At 63.4% G+C, this 15,590-nt stretch overlaps 2 protein-coding genes across 4 annotated transcripts in view; one reads left to right on the plus strand and one right to left on the minus strand.

The window, feature by feature from the left end:
* Positions 1–7,205, plus strand: part of SH3GL1 (SH3 domain containing GRB2 like 1, endophilin A2) — a 31,768-nt gene extending 24,563 nt beyond the window's left edge. For both annotated transcript variants that reach the window (XM_034996613.1, XM_034996615.1), the window contains exons 2-10: positions 1,419–1,487; positions 1,767–1,839; positions 2,768–2,911; positions 3,349–3,482; positions 3,651–3,809; positions 4,099–4,202; positions 4,921–5,045; positions 5,179–5,235; positions 5,729–7,205. In XM_034996613.1, coding sequence (XP_034852504.1) covers positions 1,419–1,487; positions 1,767–1,839; positions 2,768–2,911; positions 3,349–3,482; positions 3,651–3,809; positions 4,099–4,202; positions 4,921–5,045; positions 5,179–5,235; positions 5,729–5,925 — 1,062 coding nt within the window. In that variant the 3' untranslated portion in view covers positions 5,926–7,205. The remainder of the gene's footprint in view (positions 1–1,418; positions 1,488–1,766; positions 1,840–2,767; positions 2,912–3,348; positions 3,483–3,650; positions 3,810–4,098; positions 4,203–4,920; positions 5,046–5,178; positions 5,236–5,728) is intronic.
* A 296-nt stretch (positions 7,206–7,501) lies between these two features.
* MPND (MPN domain containing) lies at positions 7,502–15,354 on the minus strand. 2 transcript variants are annotated; one of them, XM_034997120.1, is made up of 13 exons: positions 15,339–15,354; positions 14,964–15,244; positions 13,997–14,233; positions 12,148–12,280; positions 11,615–11,699; positions 11,322–11,418; positions 10,971–11,043; positions 10,814–10,890; positions 9,881–10,049; positions 9,714–9,784; positions 9,254–9,343; positions 8,515–8,607; positions 7,502–7,713 (listed from the first exon to the last, which is right to left on the minus strand). In XM_034997120.1, exons 1-13 carry the CDS (start codon positions 15,343–15,345, stop codon positions 7,627–7,629), a joined length of 1,500 nt encoding a protein of 499 aa, XP_034853011.1. In that variant the 5' UTR covers positions 15,346–15,354; the 3' UTR covers positions 7,502–7,626. The 2 variants fall into 2 exon arrangements, with proteins under 2 accessions (XP_034853011.1, XP_034853012.1); XM_034997121.1 differs by lacking the exon at positions 15,339–15,354 and having other exon boundaries at positions 11,322–11,421; positions 13,997–15,068.
* Between the last annotated feature and the right edge of the window lie 236 nt (positions 15,355–15,590).

The raw sequence follows: 15,590 nt of genomic DNA on the forward strand, positions 1-15,590 counted from the left end.
CCTTGAAGAGAAAGGACATGGGGAATGATCGTCTGCTACCTGAGGGACCTGAGCCCAGAGCTCCCAGGCGGGGGGAAGGGAGACTGGTAGGGGCCCAGCATGGCTTCCTGTGTGCCCGGGTGCAAGGACAGCCTGGTAAATCCAGCCCCACACGTAGTTCCTGAGGATGAGGGCTCTGGGGAGACAGGGAGGCGCCACTCATGCCCCCCACCCGCCCTCAGCAGCCTGCAGGGTCTGCTCGTGCTCCTCCCGTTAGGGAAAGGATGTGGTTTCTGCCTGGGAGACCTGTCCCTGTCTGCCCCGCGACATGTCCTCCTGCACTGAGCGGGCCATCGGTCCTGGGGCCCCGGAAGGTGTGGTTTTGAGCACCTACGCTTCATCTCCCTCCCAGTTCACCAGAAGAGTCTTGTCTCACGTCAGGCAGTGAACTCATTTCCCTCTCTGGCAACCACTGAATTTGAGAACGTCCTGTTTTACCATCATCAAAAGAAGTGAAACTGTCCCATGAAATAAAGTGGAACGCCCCATAAATGCCTAGGGAGCAACCAGGGTCTTTCCTTAAGAGTGGCTAGCAGCAGGAGGGCAGCCCCTGCCCGTCCTGCAGGGTCCCCTAGAGGATGGCACGGGGCCTGAGCCGCTGCAGGTGGCAGTCAGTCACCAGGCAGGCCCTGCACCAGCCCTGCCTCCTTCCTGTCCCTCCACTGCAGCGGCCTCACAGCTCACCTGCACCCCAGGCCCCTCCTGACTCCCAAGCTCAGCCAAGCAGGAACCCCCGACCCACTGGGGAAGTGGCCCTGTCTCCTCTGGACCCTGTTGCGGGGGCGGGCACAAAGCGATGGACTGGGTCATTCCCATGTCCATTCAGCCGCAGGACCTCCTCCCCACCACAGACCTGCTCATTTCCCAGAGGTGCCCGGGGAGAATGTATTTTGGGGAAGTGCCGGCCCCAGGGTTCCCAGGATTCCTTTCCAAAGAGGCAGGAATTCAGTGGGGGAAAGGGAGGTGTATGATCCCCGAGCAAAGAGGCTCTGATGAACCTCTTCCCCACTCCTGGAGCTGAACCATGGCATCACTGTCTGGGTGTGGGCACCTTGGCCCTGAGAGAGGACATCACTCAGCTGCGGTTGGCACCAGGCAGGTCTCTGGGGATGGTGGGCACTCGAGGGGTAGGCATGGCCAGGGAAGGCTTCCAGCAGGAGGCGCCACCCTCCCACCCCGCCCTGGGATCCAAGGAGGGTGTGGGTGTGGAAGCAGGGTCTCACTTGGCCACCCATCTTGCCGTCAGCTGTGTCCCTGGGAAGCAGTCATGGATGTGCTGACCCCTTCACTGGCTCCCCCTGGCAGTGGACGTGGCTGGAAGGCATAGTTGGGCCCCCTCCTTGTCTGAGGCTCACACTGTTTTCCCTCCTGTCCCCCAGCTGGTCAGTGAGAAGGTCGGAGGGGCCGAAGGGACCAAGCTTGATGAAGACTTCAAAGAGATGGAGAAGGTACCAGGAGAGGTGGTGCGGCCCGCCTGATGCCCGGCGCCGTTTACCCTCACGGGCCATAGCAGCCCTACAGCTGGGCCACGGGGGGGCTCATGGATGGACGGGTCCCCCGGCCCTGGGAGGCAGGGAGGCCAGCAGCCCTGAGCGCAGCATGCCGTTCTTGTGTGGGCTCTGAGGCAGGTGGGGCCGGGGAGCAGGGCACAGGCTGTCCAGGGATGCCAGGTTTGGCCTCTGGCACCCCGATGGTTGCGAAAGCCCACACCCTGCCTCTCTTGACAGAAGGTGGATGTTACCAGCAAGGCTGTGACAGAAGTGCTGGCCAGAACCATTGAGTACCTGCAGCCCAACCCAGGTAGGGGTGCCAGCCAGCTAGGAGGGGTCCGTGTCAGCCAGGAATCGGCCGGTTACCGGAGCCTAAGAAGGAATGTGTGAGCTCAGAGAACTGAAGTGCCCAGGAGTAGGCAGGCGGGTTTCATGGGTGGCTGGATCCAAGGGCCCAAAGGATGTCCTCAGAGTCCTGCATTTCCTTTCCACTTCATCAGGCAGCTCTCGTTCTGTGTGGCAACCCTAGTCCGAAATCACCCTTACAGCTAATAGTCCCAGCTGAAAAGAGCATCTTTTCCACCTCACCAACTCACTGGACCAGTTTGAATTGGTTGCCCACCCGTTTGCCAGGCCCACTTTGGAGCATGAGGTGGGAGTCTCCTAGTCTGAGAGAGAGATGAGGACCTTTCCCTGAGGAAAATCCATATCTGGGTTCCCATAGAAGGAGGTGATTGATGTGGGACCGGCAGCAACACCAGCCAGGTCCATTCGCGGCCCGGGCCAGGGACAGACCCGAGCGGGCAGAGGCAAGCGCACAGCTCCTCCCCGACGCCAGGTTGGGGGGCTATGTCTGGGGCACCTGGACCTATCTATACACACCTATACCTGCTCCCCTACTTCTCTGGGGTGCTACTCCCCAGGCCAGGGAAGGGAGCTTCTGTGATCGGAGCTGTGCTCTAGAACGAGGAGACCCCGTGGGGTCCGGAGGAACCAGCCACCTGCCCATTGCCAATGTTCCTCTGTGGCCGAGGTGAGCAGAGGAGGGAAGTCTATGTAGGAGGTTCTCCTCGGAGCCTGGCCATCAGCAGGCATAGGAACCAAGCTTCCTTGGGTCAGGGCAGCGCTTTAAAAATAAGGGTGTTGGGGAGAGGGAGGCAGCCAGCAGCACTGGCCAAGTGCAGGCCTGGTTCTCGAGAGAGACTGGCCGCATGCCTACCCAGCCTGTTCTCTTCCAGCTTCACGGGCCAAGCTGACGATGCTCAACACGGTGTCCAAGATCCGAGGGCAGGTGAAGAACCCTGGCTACCCACAGTCAGAGGGCCTGCTGGGCGAGTGCATGATCCGCCACGGGAAGGAGCTGGGCGGCGAGTCCAACTTCGGTGAGGGCTCTGGAGGGCCAGAGCGTCTGGCACTGGACGGTGGGATGCCACTTCCCTGCCACTGCTCCAGAGTCTTCTACCGTGCCCGTTAATCCCCTGGGCGAGGGTGACTGAGGCTCCCAAGAACACCTTTCCTTCCTCAGTGGTGGTGAGCGAGCATCGGAGTGTTGCCTGTAGGGCCAAGGCCACTGGAAAGCCTACCCTCGAGCCACAGCTAATGCGGGGGAAGCCATGGGGTGGGGGGCGTGGGAGGTTTGACACCCGTCATCGCCAACTCCTCCCAGCTGCTGGGGCTCAGACTTCAGGGACCCTTGTTTTGTCCTGAATTCTGGCGTCTGGGCCCTGGGGTGAGGGCAGGTTAGCAGTTGGGGGTATCTTGGGCCCCGAGGCCCTGGCCTCCTATGACAGCTTCTCTCCCAATCCCTGCCCTGCTGCAGGGGATGCCCTGCTGGACGCGGGGGAGTCCATGAAGCGCCTGGCAGAGGTGAAGGATTCTCTGGACATAGAGGTCAAGCAGAATTTCATCGACCCCCTACAGAACTTGTGTGACAAAGACCTGAAGGAGATCCAGGTGCTGCGCACCCCATGCCCCATCCAGCGTGCCCACCCTCACACAGCCCCCAGGGCAGGTGCCTCACAACCCTGCTCCCCCACCTCTCCACCCCACCCAGTGTGCCCGTCCTCCTGCAGACCCCAGCATGTACCTCACAGCTCTGTTGCCCTTCCCCCCCCTCCCCAGCACCACCTGAAGAAGCTGGAGGGCCGCCGCCTGGACTTCGACTACAAGAAGAAGCGACAGGGCAGGATCCCTGACGAAGAGCTGCGCCAGGCCCTGGAGAAGTTTGAGGAGTCCAAGGAGGTGGCCGAGACCAGCATGCACAACCTCCTGGAGACCGATGTGCGTCTGCCTCCCCCCAAAAAAAGCGGGGCGGTGGGCAGAGTCACTAATGCCCTGCCCATAGCGGGCTCAGCCCCTGCTCTGAGCCTGAAGGGGCAGCTGCCGGACCCGAGGGGCCTCTACCCGCCCCCAAAGCTTTCGGGTCTCCTCCAGCAGCGCAGGGGTCAGGCAGATGGGGAGGGGGCCAGCCCCTGTCCCGGGAGCATCTAGCAAGACTTCCTAAAAGAGGGGGCCTTGGGGGTAGGGGTCACAGGGAGGGCCACCCCTTTAGCGGGCTGCTCACTTGCAGATCGAGCAGGTGAGCCAGCTCTCCGCACTGGTGGATGCCCAGCTGGACTACCACCGGCAGGCCGTGCAGATCCTGGACGAGCTGGCCGACAAGCTCAAGCGAAGGTGAGCCCCAGCCCCTGGCCTTCCCTGTGGGAGCCTGTCCTGTTTTGGGCTGGGCCGGGGTGCCCTGGAAGCCCAGAGTTACCCCCGTGGATTCCTGGGCGGCCGTTCAGGGCTTCCAAGACCCCACCGCCAGCCTCCTCGACAGCCCAGCCCTGCTTGGAGCCTGTGTCAGAGCAGGGGGCTGGCTTCTTTTCATAGGAATCCCCAGACTGCACTCGTAGGTGGGGGCTCCGGGAGGGAGCAAGACCTCATCAGGCTTGCCGCAGTTGTCAGAGGGGAGGGTTGGAGTGACCTGAGGCTGGGAGGCCAGAAGAAAGAGGCCTTCAGAGCTCTGGGCCTGAGGGGGTGGGTTACCCAGGGCCGGGGCGGACGGGGCTCCCCTCTGAGAGCTGTCACTAGTCTAGGGCCTGAGAAGGACAGCCTTGGGCAGCCGTGTCCCCAGGTCAGGTGGGCATGCTAAGGGGGCTGCAGGGTTTGGCAGGAACTGGCCAGTTGGCAGCCTCTAAGAAGGGCCTGAGCTGGGGGAGCTGACCAACTGGGAGGCCCTTTGGTTAGACCCATTGGGCCTCTGAGTCCAGGCCTGGTCTCGGGGGTCCCTCCCCCCACCCCAAGTCCTGGACAGCAGCATCAACGGTGGGGAGGGAGGTGTCCCTTCACCTTGGCACACACAGGACTCAGGCGCTGCTGGCTGCTCACAGCTCTCCCTCCCTGCCTGCAGGATGCGGGAAGCCTCCTCTCGTCCCAAGCGGGAATACAAGCCCAAGCCTCGGGAGTCCTTCGACCTTGGGGAGCCTGAGCAGTCCAATGGGGGCTTCCCCTGTGCCACGGCCCCCAAGATCACACGTAAGGAGGGGGAAGGGGCCGCCCCCAGCCCGCTGCTCTGTCCAAACTGCGGAGCCAGGCCCACCCCACTCCCTCTGGGGAAGGGGCCCAGCCCAAGGTTCTCAGCCCCACTTTTTGCTTTGTCTGCGAGCAGCTTCGTCATCTTTCCGGTCTTCCGACAAGCCCATCCGGACCCCTAGCAGGAGCATGCGTGAGTGTCCCTGCGGGCACAGGCCCTGCCCTCACAAGCTCCCCACCTCAGTGCATAACACTGCCTTCTGGTCTGTTCAGAAGGACCCTTCTCTGGTAGACGCGGATGCCCCTGGGATTGGTCCTCTTGGCCCATCTCGGGCAGGGGAGGAGCTAGGCACTGGGCCTGCACGGCACAGCACGGCCTCTCTGGGCCTCCCCATCCGCGTGAGGGTCTCCCGTGAACACCAAGGGTGTCCCAACAGCCTCTAGGCTCTCCAAGTGGCCGCCTGAGGGCTTCTGGTCATTCTCTCACCCTGATGCCACTGGGCGTCCCCAGCTCTTCCCAGGAGCACGTTTGGAGTCCGTTTATGTCCCTCTTTCCCTTGACCCTCTTTTCTGACAAGGCTGGGGGGCAGCAGAGGAAGCGGCAGCTGTCCCTCAGGGGCCACGACCAGGCTGGGGCGGGCGGGGTGGGAGGGAGCCAGGGGTCTGAGCCGAGCCCCTGCCCCCAGCACCCCTGGACCAGCCGAGCTGCAAAGCGCTGTACGACTTCGAGCCTGAGAACGCCGGGGAGCTGGGCTTCCACGAGGGCGACGTCATCACGCTGACCAACCAGATCGATGAGAACTGGTACGAGGGCATGCTCCACGGCCAGTCGGGCTTCTTCCCCCTCAGCTACGTGGAGGTGCTGGTGCCCCTGCCACAGTGAGGGCGTCGGCCCGGTCCACACGGCCTGCATCCCACCTGCGTCTGTGGCGCTCCTGGGGCTGGGGGTGGGGTGGGGAGGCAGGCCCCCCCTCGGGGGTCAGCAGGGGCGGGGGAGGCGGGGACCGCTGACAGTAGCGCTCACCCCCAGCCCCCTCTCCACGCAGCAGTCTGGGCCGGGGCTGCTCCCTGACTGCATCTCCCCAGCCCCGCGCCCCGAGGGGGCGAACACTAAGGTGCTCTTAGAAACACTAACTTCCTCCCGCCCGTCCAGGAACGGGTAACTCCAGGTGGGCCCCCTCACTCACACACGCACACATGTGTGTGCACACACACCCTGTCCTGTCCCTCCTTCGTCCCCTCTATTCTGGGGCGGCCCCCACCCCCCAGGAGACCTGCCCTTAACAGGATGAGCTGGAACATCTGTGCCGCTGGGTGTTCTGAGCAGGACCCGCGGCCAAGACTCGCCACCCCTGCTTTTAAATTTCCCCACAGCACTCCTTCCCAGCCCCAACTCCAGGCCTCCCCAGGCCCCGGCACACCCGGGATGCCACCTCCCTGGGGAGACACAATCCTGGGGTCCTCAGGGTTCCCCTAAAGACCGGCCCTTCCCTGAGCAGCCTTGGAGTGGCTGTCCTCTCCCTCCCGCAGGGCACTCAGCCCTGCACGCCGGTGCCCTCCCCCCGTCCTGCACCCTCTCCTCAGTTCCCCGTGTAGGGTGCCCCACCCCAGACAAGCACACAGACGTTCTTCTCGGGCACGAGCTGCCACCACCAGCTGTGCACGCAGCACACCCGTGTGCCCCCGCAGACGGGACCACAGGAGTCTTGCAGCCTCTGCTCTGCTGAAGGTCCAGTACACAGGCTTTGAGGCATCTTCCCAGACCCCTGGCTGCTGGGACTACCCTCAAGAGAGGGTCACAGGCGCCTCCCCCTCCTGAGCCGGCCGCTGTGCCCGCAGCTGACAGTGGCCCCAAGCAGGCAGCTGCCCTGACCAGCAGGGCCCAGCCCTGCATCCACTTGCTCTCTTGCCTCGTCCAAAAATTGGCTCAACTGGGGGACTTCGGGACTGGATCACATTCCCCCCTCCTCTGAGGACTCAGCAAAGCCCTAGGGACACCAGGCTCTGCTCCTGCCTGAGCCTCCCCCCCCACCATTGCCATTCCGGGGGGGAGGCACCGACCTCCCAGCAAAGAATGAGCAGCGTAGCCTTGGTCACAATCAAGGGCAGATCAAAATGTAATCCTGATTTTTTTTAAAAAAGTATTAAAGGTCTCTTTCTAGAGCCTCTCGCTTGGTTGTGGTGGGGGTGGGTCTTCCCCCAGCTCCCCTGGACCCTCACGGCTCCCCCGAGGCGTCCCCTGTCAGGGCAGGGCCACTCCCGGGGAGGGTACCTGCCCCCCCAGGAGCCAGGGAGGGCGAGCTGTCCCCTGCCCAGCCCTGGCCCCGGGAAGCCCACACCATGGCTGCACGAAAAGCGTCCCCTCGTGCACCGGCCAAGGTGCCACGCTGCCCAGACAGCCACCCATGTGCCCAATGATGAGTGCGGGGACGGCGAGGCAGCCCCAGGTGAGACACACGCCCAGGCTATTCGCTTCTCCCCTTTATTATCTGTGCCACAAACAAAGCCCCCAGACCCATTCCCCCTGAGCCGGAACCACTGGGGGTTCAGAATCTGACCAGAGGCCCTCGGAGGTGGTGGTGCCTCAGCTCCCTTGTTTAAGGAGGCCGTAGACCTGCTCCAGGACGTGGCACAGGCCCTGGTCCTTGGGTGTCCTGCTGGCCAGGGAGATCTGAAACGGGCAGGGCTGGCGCCTCAGGGCTGGGCCCAGTGGTCCTGCGCCCCCCCCCCCCCGTCCTGGTAGAGGGGCTCCACTACACAGTAGTGTCCCGAAAACGTTTTATTTTTAAAGTAGGCGGCCCCCCCTTGCAGTGTTCTGGGTTTTGGCAGGGGGAAGGGGGTGCTCTCTGCACATTCCACATCCTGCTCTCTCCCCAGCTGCCTCCCTGCCAGGCTCTCACCCCCCCTGCGTGGAGAGCCACCCCTGACCCCACCCGCCCAGTGATGGGGTGGAGGGGACCCGTGGCAGCTTGAAGTTCTGGTCACTCTAAGTTTGAACAAAACAAGCATGCAAAACTGCATTTCTCTAGCTAGTAGAGTTGAAAATGCCTTCTGAGAAGGACTTCCATGTCAGAAGTCAGTCAGAAACCGCCCCCCCCCCAGGCCACCAAGCCCTTATGTGTCCCCCTAAATGACTGTAGGGCCGGCGAGCTGGAGAAACCCCTCAGGGTACCGGCTGCGCTCGGACTGCAGCCCCCTGTGCGCTCCCGCGGGCGCCCAAGCGGAGAGACGGCCCCAGCGTAGCTTCTCCCCAGCCCAGGGTCCGCGGGCCTTTACGCTTGCAGCTGCATTCCAGTAGTGCTCCCGGTCACTGTCACCACCCACACGTGGCCGAGCAAGCTTTCATATCCGGCTGAAGTACTTTATACAGAACAGTTTAGGACAGCACCGTTTCTCAGGCTGCCCCTGGATAGAGCCTTCGGGGCTCCCCAAGAACTGTCTTCCTCTGCAGGAGACGGGGCATGAGTCTTACCTTCAGCTTGTCGAGGTACGTGTGCTCCTGGCTCCAGGGCTCCTGGAACCTCACGAGGTCCGGGGCGCCCTTGTAGAACTCCACCAGCAACATCTGGAGGACGGGGGACCGATGGGACCCCTGGCGCCCGCCCTCCTGCGCAGGCGCTCGGGACACAGCAGCGAGCACCACGGGCGCCTACCGCCGCCTCTCGGGGGGCTCCCAGTCCTATACAGCACACAGGCGCTACCCGGGACCCCAGGACAGACCATCCGGGAGCGCCACCAGCGGGAAATAAGGGAGCTTCGCAGGAGGGCCCTGGAAGGGGGAGGCGGGAGGGGCACCCCCTCCCCCGGCAGAGGGAAGCACCAGTGGTTCTGAATGTCCCCACAGACCCGCCCCCGCCTCCCACGCAACAGCGGATCCGCAATTCCACAGGTGTGATCCACTAGCTGTTTTTAAAACGGTTGTTGGAATGTGGGCGCTGAAAACATTCATCTGGGCACCACCTGAAATCCCTCACGGGTCTTCAATCAGTGGCAGGTGCAGAGGCGCGAGGCCGCGGCACCTCCAGCAAGTTCCAGAACAGCAAGGAGGCCAGGTTGGGGGGAGGGCGGCGGGGGGCAGGTGGGCAAGAATCTGGGACTTGAGTTTCGGCCGCGGAAGAGGAGTCTGACCCCTGCTCCGATGAGTCCTGCAGTATCGCTCCGTCCCGCGGGGGCCCCGAAGCCCCGCCCTCCCCTCCCGGAAGTGAGCTCACCATCTCATGCAGGATGTCATTAGTCAGAAAGCTGTCCTGGACGTAGGCCATCTCCACGTCCATGGGGATGCCGTAGTCACTGGGCCTTTGCTGGCAGGGACACAAGCCGGTCACCACCAGCCACCTCCAGCGCCCCATCCCATGAGGGATGTGCCCTGGGCCAGCAAGGGGAGAATCGAGGCTGCGACCAGCTTCAGGGCCACGTGGCCCTGCGCCCCGCACGAGAGGTCGGGAATGGCTCTCCAAACCCCATTTCCGACCCCAGGACAGCTTCGGGAAGGAGGCCGTCTTAGCAACAGGCGCAGCATGCTCCGGGTGGAGCGCACACCCTTTCAACGTCCCTCACGGCCCAGGCCTTCACCAGAAGCCCAGAGAGTGCAGGGGTTCTGTTCCCATTTCACAGGAGATACCGAGGCCCCAGCCCCCTCCCGGCCCCGCCTCCCCCAGCAGCCCCGCCTACCTCGGGCGGCGGCATCACCCAGAAGGGGGAGATCTTGGACTCGGGGCCCGGATTGCCAGAGTAGTAAGGGGCTGCAGGGGGAGAGTGAGAGTGGGCTGGGCCCGGAGGGGGTCAGCGGCGCAGGAGGGCCACGCGCACGCGCACGCACGCCGGGCAGCCGGACTTACAGCAGAGCAGCGCGAGGCAGGGCTGGAAGCCGTTGCTGGAGCCCTGCAGGCGCAGCTGGTAGTCCATCTGCGAGTCGATGTCCTGCAGCGATGGCAGCGCGGGGCTGTGCGGGTGGCTGTGGTACCAGCCCACCAGGGACAGGCCCCGCAGGAGCAGGCTCTGGTAGATCTGGGGGGCACAGGCGAGGCTGGGGCCGGGCGGCGCAGGCCGGGGGCTCTACCAGCCCGTGTGTGCGCACACCTGCCGCGTTCCGTCCCCATGTGAGGCCAGCACTGAGTATGTGCCTGCTGTGTACCAGGCCCGGGGACGCAGCGGTGGCCAGGACCCTGCCCCCACCCTCCATGAGGCCAGTGGAGGGGGCACAGTCAACAAATACATTAAGAAAAAGACGCACCTGTCACCACAGCAAAGGCAGAAGTTTATTGGGGGCCCTGCGGTGTCCCTAGCTCGTGGAATAATTCCTGGCACACAGTAGGCACTCAAATAGTTAAGTGAGGAGCTAGGTGGGTGTGTGCGCACTTGCGCAGGACCGGCATTTCCGGATGCCTGAAGCAAGTAGGGGCGAGCGGGGCCTACGCGCAAGAGCCAGCCGGGCCGGGAGAAGGCGGGTGTGGAACGCTTGGCACAGCGCCGGGCACACGCAAGGCCGCACCGGGCAAGCACTGCTAGAGTGGCAGCTGATATTCGCGGGGCTGTCACTGCACGCCGGGCCCGGCATGCAGACGGGGGTCCAGAGGCAAAGGGGGCGGGCCACCTGTGCCCAGAGGAAGGATGTCCGCGGGCTCACAGCCACGGGGCGGGCACTCACACACGCACACATCTGCACACTTGTTGAACTAGGACACCGTGCTAGCCACCAGGACACGTCAGCCAGGACAGCTGTGTCCACCCCCGCCCTCCCCAGAACACCTGGACCCCACGTGTCCCCTCACCTCCTCTTCCATGGTGGCGGCCATATCCGCATCCCCCAGCCGGCTCCGACAGGGGAAGGCTCTCAGCACCGTGAGCACTGCGCAGAGGTGGGGAGAAGGTGTAGACATCATCCCCGGCCCCAAGCACCCCCCTGCCCACCTGGCCCCAAATACCCACTCTGGCTGTTGATGTCCCAGCGGCCCCCCAGGTACCCCACGACCTCGCTGCGAGTCAGGTGGCTGTGGAAGTCCTGGGGAGGGGATGGACATCGGAAGAGCGGCTCAGGCTGCGGCCCAGCCCCAAATGTCTATCCGCAGGGCCAGAGCCCTTGCTATGTGCAGGGACCACCCCACCCACCTCCTAGGTTCAAACCTTGAGTGCCTACTGTTTACCAGCAGTGACAGGCAGACAAGGTCCCTGCCCTCATAGAGCTAACATTCCAGGGACCCCTCCCAGGTGCCCCAGCCACCTGCCCAGGCCTGGCCTGGCCTAGGCCCACAAGGGACAAGGTGGCAATGGGGCACGCACCAGCAGGAATAGCACGTTGCTGGAGATGGCCACGTTGAACGGCTGGAACTTGTTGATGGCAGCGAAGGATGTTACTTCCACCAGTGTGTGGGGGTTCCTGCTGGAGCCAGAGGGTCCCACGGCTTCAGGAGCTAGCTCCCCAGGCCTCCAGAGCCAGCTCTGAGCACGGGAGGCCTTGTGCCCACCCTACTCCTGCTCGGGCTGCCCCCACTCCCGCGGAGCGAGTGCACACGGCGGGGAGGGGGGGGCGGGGGGACAGGGATTGGTGGCGGCGGGCACACGGTGTGTCTGACCTGGCAGAGTCGCGACTGCCCAACATGCAGTAACGCACAGGCACCCGGATCTTGTTTTCCACCCGCTTCCCGGGGGGCACGGCCTCTGTGCGTGTGGGGTAATGGAAAAAAGACAGTATCAATCCCTCCCAGCCCAGAACCGGAAAAGAAAAGCCCAGACGGCCCAAGAAAGAAAAGCCTCCAGAGGCAGCTTGAAAAATCAGGCCGCAGAACCAAGAGATCAAGGTGGCGAGTTAACAAATCGGAAAAAGGAGATTAAAATGCCAGATGAAGGGGGGCTTAGGAAGTCAGGTGAGGACCTCAGGAAACCAGGCAGGGGGCCAAAGGAATCTGGCAATGAGGCAAAGAAGTCCTTTAGGGGAGCATGGAAATCAGGCAGCACGGGAAAGAACTTAGGCAGCGGGGCTAGGAAGTCAGCCAGGCATCTTGGGAGCGCTGAGAAAAGGAAAGGCCAGATCTGTCCCCTGCCACCTCCCTCACCTTACTTGTGCCCGCCTCCTGCGCGGCCTCCTCCCCTCCCCTAAGCCTCTCACCTGGGTGGGCAGGCTCCAAGGGTCCCTTCGCAGGTGGTCTCCGACTCTTGTCCTCGGTGGAGACCCCTGTCGGAACGTCCTCCTCTTCTTCCTCCATCAACAGCTCCTCCTCCTCCCCTTCACTGGCCGGGCTCTGGTGGGGAGGGGGCGGGGGTGGGGGACGGCCGCAGCACCCTCAGCTGGGTGCCGCCCACCCTCCTCACCACGGTCCACCCAGACCTTTGGCAGGCCTGAGCCTTAGGTTCCTGCCATTGCCCCAGATGTCCACTAGAGGGAGCGAGGGAGCAGAGGCGGCCGACGGTTCTGCCGCAACTCCCCTCTGAGCGCCTTGCAGAAAATCCAAACCTGGCCTCTGCTTTTTACAAGCTGTGTGGCTTCCCGCAAGCGCCCTAACCTCCCTGAGCTCTATTCTCCTCATCTGTAAAACCACACAATGACTTTCACCTGCATAAGGACAACATCGGGGTGAAATAAGATAATGCCTGCAAAGCAATTAGCATGCCTCCTGTTGAATTCACTCATTGGGCAGGCCGGTGCTTACAGGGATTATTTTATCAGAGTCTCTCAATAATCCCTCCTCCTGACCTCCCCTTAACTGCCTGTGCTGGGGTGACTTCCCAGTGTCCAAATCCAACAGTCACATAGTCTCTGTCCTCCTCCCCCTCGCCGCGGTGTCTCACTGACCCTCCTTCTCCTGGGAACTCCTCAGGGACCTCACACCCCTCCCACCTCTCTGGCCCCTCAGTCTCTCACCCCTCCTCCCCCATGCCCAGGCTCGGTCCTCGGGCCTCTTCCCTCCCTACCTGCTCCCCTCCTGGGCAGCCTCGTCCACTCTCCCCCCTTGTCTATGGCAAGATGACGCCCACAGTCCTGTCTCCAGCCGGGCCCTCCCCTGAGCTCCAGACTCGGGGGTCCAGCTCCAGACTTGGAGGTCTCTTTGTGGGGGGCTCCCGGGCGTCTCACACTCAGCTGGGGGACACTGCACCGGACTGTCCCCCACACCTGCTCCTCCCCAATCCCCGTATCTCTGAGGATGGCAGCTCCAGCCATCCTCAGAACAAAACATCCCTTAGCAGTTATCCAACATCTCATGCAGCCGCAGATCCCGTGAGATCCACTTTCAAAATTAGCCAAAACCTGCCCACTTCTTCCCCCATCCATTGTTGGGCTGGCCCACCCCATCATCTCCCACCGGGACCAGTTCAGCCTCCTATACTGGTCCCCAGCTCCCACCCTCGCCCTGCCTCCCAGTCTGTACTGCATACAGCGGCCACCAGAGGGCGCCTGTGGGCCCCTGAGTCAGGTCTGTCCGTCCTCTGCCCCTAGCCTTCCAGGGCTCCCACCCACCTGGGGGTAAAGGCCCAAGTCCTCCCTGCCTGTTCCCAGCCTGCCAGCCGCCCTACAGATTTCAGACCTGCCAGCCAGATATACATATCTGATACATACGGGTACTGTGGTCATCTTTATTTTACATACGAAGACGACTTAGGACCCAGAGAGGGTCTTTGGTTGGTAAGTCCAGCCAGCTGGTGAATACTCAAAGATCTATTATTATCGTAGCATTCGAAACTCAACCAGATCTGGTCCCTGCCAATGTCCCCAGTCCCCTCAGCTACCCAAGACACGTGAGCCTCCAGCTGTATCCGCTAATCATGGCCCCCCCAAGTGCTGTGTTGCTTTCTGCCAATGTGGCTTGGCTGTGCCGTTCCCGCCCTCTGAAAATTCTCTTCACCTTGCTCTGACAAACTCCTGCTCATCCCACAGGGCCCTAGCTCCAACGCCCTCACTCTGGGCACTCCTTATCCAACAGCACATCCGGGAGAGCTTGCTCCGAGGCTGAAGGACGCACCTCATCGGCGGCAGCGGTGGGAATGTGGAGCTGGTGTCGCCGGAGCCAGGCTGCCTTGTACTTGTCCAGTTTCTGGCCCTTGTACTTGACAGAGGCCCAGCCACAGCCGGACTTCTTGGCCGGGTTCACCAGCTTTTTGCAGTGGGTGGCCCAGGCGCTGGGTGAGTTGAACACCTGCCCCGTTTCCTGCCACACGATCCTCCCGTCGGGCTGCAGGTCCCCCATGAACTTCTTCCCCTGCAGTTAACAGTGGCCTGGCTGGGCCCCGGGGACCTGGGACCCACCAAGGCCCCTCCAGGAAGTCCTCCCTGACCGCCTGCTGCTCCCCAGGGCTTGGCACCCACTTCCGCCTACAGCATCCCTCCCAGGAAGCCTTCCAAGGCTTAAGTGCCTCCCAGCACCTGTGTGTCCATTCTCACAGTCCTCATCAGCCTGGGCTGAAAGTGCCCAGCTCTGTGTCTCCACCCCTCACTGGACTGTGAGCCCCCAAAGGGCAGGGACGGGGTCTGCTCGATCCCTAACACACAGCGCACAGTCAGGCGCGCAGCAAGCGCTCCGCTCATAAACTGCTCCCACTCCCAGACCTACAGCAACAGCAGCAAGCCCGTAAAGCACTCACGGTAGAGCAGGCACCCTGCTGGGCGCTGTATTCATTTAATCCTCACACAACTCCGTGAGGGGGGAAAAAATGCCATTTTATACATGAGGAAACCAGGATATGGAGAGGCTGAGCAAGGTCCCACAGCCGGGAAAGCGGTGGTGTCCTCTTCTGAGCTCAGTTTCTCCTTTGTGCAATGGGGTGTTTGGTAAACGAAGTCCTCCTGCCCAGAGGGGCTCCTGCTGGGTCTGGATGCTCCGTTTCAGCTTTCCCTCCACACACCCGGGCTCGGCCGGCGGCCAGGGAGCTCTGGGCCTCAGTTTCCCCTTCCTGCCTCAGCCGGGATGGGATGGGGGTAGGGGCGCTCACCAGGTAGTAGATGGACAGCACCCCGGCGCCCGGCTCCAACAGCGCGTCTTTGAGGAGCACCCTCAGCGTGACGGCGCGCCTGGTGAGCGCGCCCCCCGGCCCGCCGCAGCCCCCGGCCCCGGCCCCGCAGCCTCCTCCTCCTCCGCTGCCGCCGCCGCCGCCTCCGCTGCGCGCGCTGCCCGCTCCAGCCGGCCGCTCGGGGTCCTCGGCCTCCGCCTCGTCCTCATCCTCGTCCGGCGCCTCCTCGCCCGCGCCGCCCGCCGGGGACAGCGGCTCCGGAGCTGCGGGCAGCGACAGGCTGCACGGAGCCGCGCGCCCCCCGCCGCCCCAGCCACCCCGCCGGGTGCTCCCCGGCCCCCGCCAGGCCCGCCGTACCTGCCATGGCCGCTCCGCCCCGCGCCCCGCGCCCCGCGCCCCGCGCGCCGCGAGCCCTTTCTTCCCGGCACGTGACACGGCTCCGCCCCGAAGGGGAGGGGCCCCAGCCTGGGGGCTGGCGGGGAGCCTGAGGCCTCGCGCCTGCGCGCGGACTGGGAGCCGGGGCACCCAGCCCTCCGGGACCGTTCAGAAAACGGAGGCCCAAGGCTACCTCCCGTGGGAGGCGCGTGGCAACATACAAGGGGGGAAACT

The sequence above is a fragment of the Mirounga leonina genome, unplaced genomic scaffold (genome assembly GCF_011800145.1).
Source record: "Mirounga leonina isolate KUSES-001 unplaced genomic scaffold, KU_Mleo_1.0 Mir_94, whole genome shotgun sequence".
Taxonomy (NCBI): domain Eukaryota; kingdom Metazoa; phylum Chordata; class Mammalia; order Carnivora; family Phocidae; genus Mirounga; species Mirounga leonina.

Excerpts from the sequence above, each read along its gene's own strand:
- MPND (XM_034997120.1), bottom strand. Across the intron at positions 14,234-14,963 it reads TGCTGTCCATCTACTACCTG|GGGAAGAAGTTCATGGGGGA; the intron begins GTGAGCGCCCCT and ends TGTTAACTGCAG. Across the intron at positions 10,891-10,970 it reads CTGGGACATCAACAGCCAGA|TGCTCACGGTGCTGAGAGCC; the intron begins GTGGGTATTTGG and ends ACCTCTGCGCAG.